Source organism: Octopus bimaculoides, chromosome 1, assembly GCF_001194135.2.
Source record: "Octopus bimaculoides isolate UCB-OBI-ISO-001 chromosome 1, ASM119413v2, whole genome shotgun sequence".
NCBI lineage: Eukaryota > Metazoa > Mollusca > Cephalopoda > Octopoda > Octopodidae > Octopus > Octopus bimaculoides.
In genome coordinates, this window is record NC_068981.1 from 95868009 (window position 1) to 95869899 (window position 1891).

At 36.3% G+C, this 1891-nt stretch overlaps 1 protein-coding gene across 2 annotated transcripts in view; it reads left to right on the plus strand.

The window, feature by feature from the left end:
* LOC106876022 (dynein axonemal heavy chain 10) overlaps positions 1-1891 on the plus strand; it is a 187264-nt gene that overhangs the window by 160941 nt on the left and 24432 nt on the right. The window contains exon 69 of one of the 2 annotated variants that reach the window (XM_052968399.1): positions 703-726. The exons of the other annotated variant lie outside the window; for it this stretch is intronic. Coding sequence (XP_052824359.1) covers positions 703-726 — 24 coding nt within the window. The remainder of the gene's footprint in view (positions 1-702; positions 727-1891) is intronic. 2 annotated transcript variants of the gene reach the window in all.

Here is a 1891-nt window from a genome sequence, read left to right on the forward strand (position 1 = left end):
ACCCACCCACATAACTTGGAAAAAAATAATCTTTATTGTGCTGGTTTTTCGTAAAATTTCGCGCATGGGAAAGGCAACAAAATCGCCCCTCCCTACTTTGAATGGGATATTCCTATCTTAAAAAGTAATAATCAATTATCTCGGTAACCATGGGAGTTGGAGGGCAATAAAAATCTCCTGAACATGAGCGGACCATGCTGCCGCTCTGTGCTGAATTTCACACGATTCCACTGCACCGTTCTCGAGTGAATCTGCCGACACTCAATCAATCAATCAATCAATCAAGCAATCAAGAACACTGCAATTTATAGTAGAGATATATATATTTACACACACACACACACATACACAAACACACACACATGTTCTTTAATTTGTTGGTCTGACGAGGGGTAGCCAGAGAAATGAAGAATAAGAGAATTAGGGGAGGCTAAAGTATGCATACATGTAAAATCAGTGTGTTGTAGAAGTCTATGGCAATGTACACTGATATTGCTTTTATATATTCCACAATGCATCTTACAAACTTGAACACTCATCTATTCCCATATATATTTATACATACATATATTTGTACAAACAACAAACATTAAGCAAAGATATTAAATATGAACATACCTAGCAATACAGATACACAAAATGATGAAACAACTGTGGTTATCAATAATTCTTTTCATTTTTACTTTCCTTCCTGTCTTAAAGAATACATATATCCTGTCAGACCAGGTAGGAGTATCGTGTGCTGTGATATTGATGCATGTTTTGGATTTGCTGTGGCCTCAGAATGTCACATCATAGTGTTATTTGGTTTTCATTTTTGTTTCTTTTTTTTTTTAATTATTTAGTAATTTTATTTAGATGCTATGTATGTAGGATATTCTGTTTGAAGCTTGTAGTAGACAATCTTGTACCTCTCTCTCTCTCTCTCTCTCTCTCTCTCTCTCTCTCTCTCTCTCTCTCTCTCTCTCCTCCTCCTCCTCTCTCTCTTTCTCTCTTCTCTCTCTCTTTCTCTCTTTGCTCTCTCTTTCTCTCTTCTCTCTCTCTTTCTCTCTTTTTCTTCCTCTCCTCCTCTCTTTACTTTCCTAGTGTGTTTACCCAAGATAAAAATATGCACCTATGCATGCTGTTTGTTATGATTTGTTTCTTGCACCAAAAAGGCTCTGACTTAGTAGATATCTGACGCCTGATTAATGAGAGTTCAATAGGAATTTTTGAGAAAAATGCACTGAAGTGGGTCTACAGTTACTGCTCTCAGGTTTACTCTAGGACTTGAACTCATCTCTATATGTTGTTAAATGACTTAATAAATATCCACTGTTTCCTTTCTTTAAACCATTGAAGTTTATCAAGTTTATCTACATGTTTTGATGGATTGGATTAGCTTAAGCTAAGGGAACCGATCATGGATACTCATGGTATTAATGACAGGATAGGAATAATTAATATCTTTGACCAGTGGTTTGATACTTCACCTACTTGTCTGCCAATCAATGACATCTAAATTATGAGCACAGTGAAATATAAGCACCATGTTATGACAGTTTAGTTTGGTAGTGAGCTACCAACACCAAATAAGAACTCTTAGAAAATATATCAGCAATAGCCAAATATATATATATATATATATGTATATATATATGTATATATATGTATATATATATGTATATTCTGTTGGTCATTGCTTTGCTTCTTATCAAACTTAGTTTCATCATCATCATCATCATCGTTTAACGTCCGCTTTCCATGCTAGCATGGGTTGGACGATTTGACTGAGGACTGGTGAAACCGGATGGCAACACCAGGCTCCAGTCTGATTTGGCAGAGTTTCTACAGCTGGATGCCCTTCCTAACGCCAACCACTCAGAGAGTGTAGTGGGTGCTTTTACGTGTC